The sequence below is a fragment of the Cynoglossus semilaevis genome, chromosome 1 (assembly GCF_000523025.1).
Source record: "Cynoglossus semilaevis isolate Cse_v1.0 chromosome 1, Cse_v1.0, whole genome shotgun sequence".
NCBI lineage: Eukaryota > Metazoa > Chordata > Actinopteri > Pleuronectiformes > Cynoglossidae > Cynoglossus > Cynoglossus semilaevis.
In genome coordinates this window covers 1,859,880-1,860,168 of record NC_024307.1, presented here as the reverse complement: position 1 = coordinate 1,860,168, position 289 = coordinate 1,859,880, and the positions used below count along the sequence as shown (strand labels likewise).

At 59.9% G+C, this 289-nt stretch overlaps 1 protein-coding gene across 1 annotated transcript in view; it reads left to right on the top strand.

Moving 5' to 3' along the window:
* lrfn5a (leucine rich repeat and fibronectin type III domain containing 5a) overlaps positions 1 to 289 on the top strand; it is a 35,466-nt gene that overhangs the window by 33,600 nt on the left and 1,577 nt on the right. The window contains 1 exon segment of the mRNA XM_008310678.3: positions 1 to 265. Coding sequence (XP_008308900.1) covers positions 1 to 265 — 265 coding nt within the window.

Below are 289 nucleotides of genomic sequence, written 5' to 3'. Positions count from 1 at the left end.
CCCCTCCAGTAAGAACTTCCTGGTCAACAACCTGGCAGCAGGGACCCTGTACGACCTGTGCGTGCTGGCCATCTACGATGACGTCATAACCTCCCTGACAGCGACCCGTGTGGTGGGCTGTGTGCAGTTCTCCACCCAGACGGAGTACATGAGGTGTCAGTTCATGCAGTCTCAGTTCCTGGGGGGGACCATGATCATCATCATCGGGGGGGTCATCGTGGCCTCCGTCCTGGTGTTCATCATCATCCTGCTGATACGGTACAAGGTGGGACCCCGCCCCCCCTCCCCC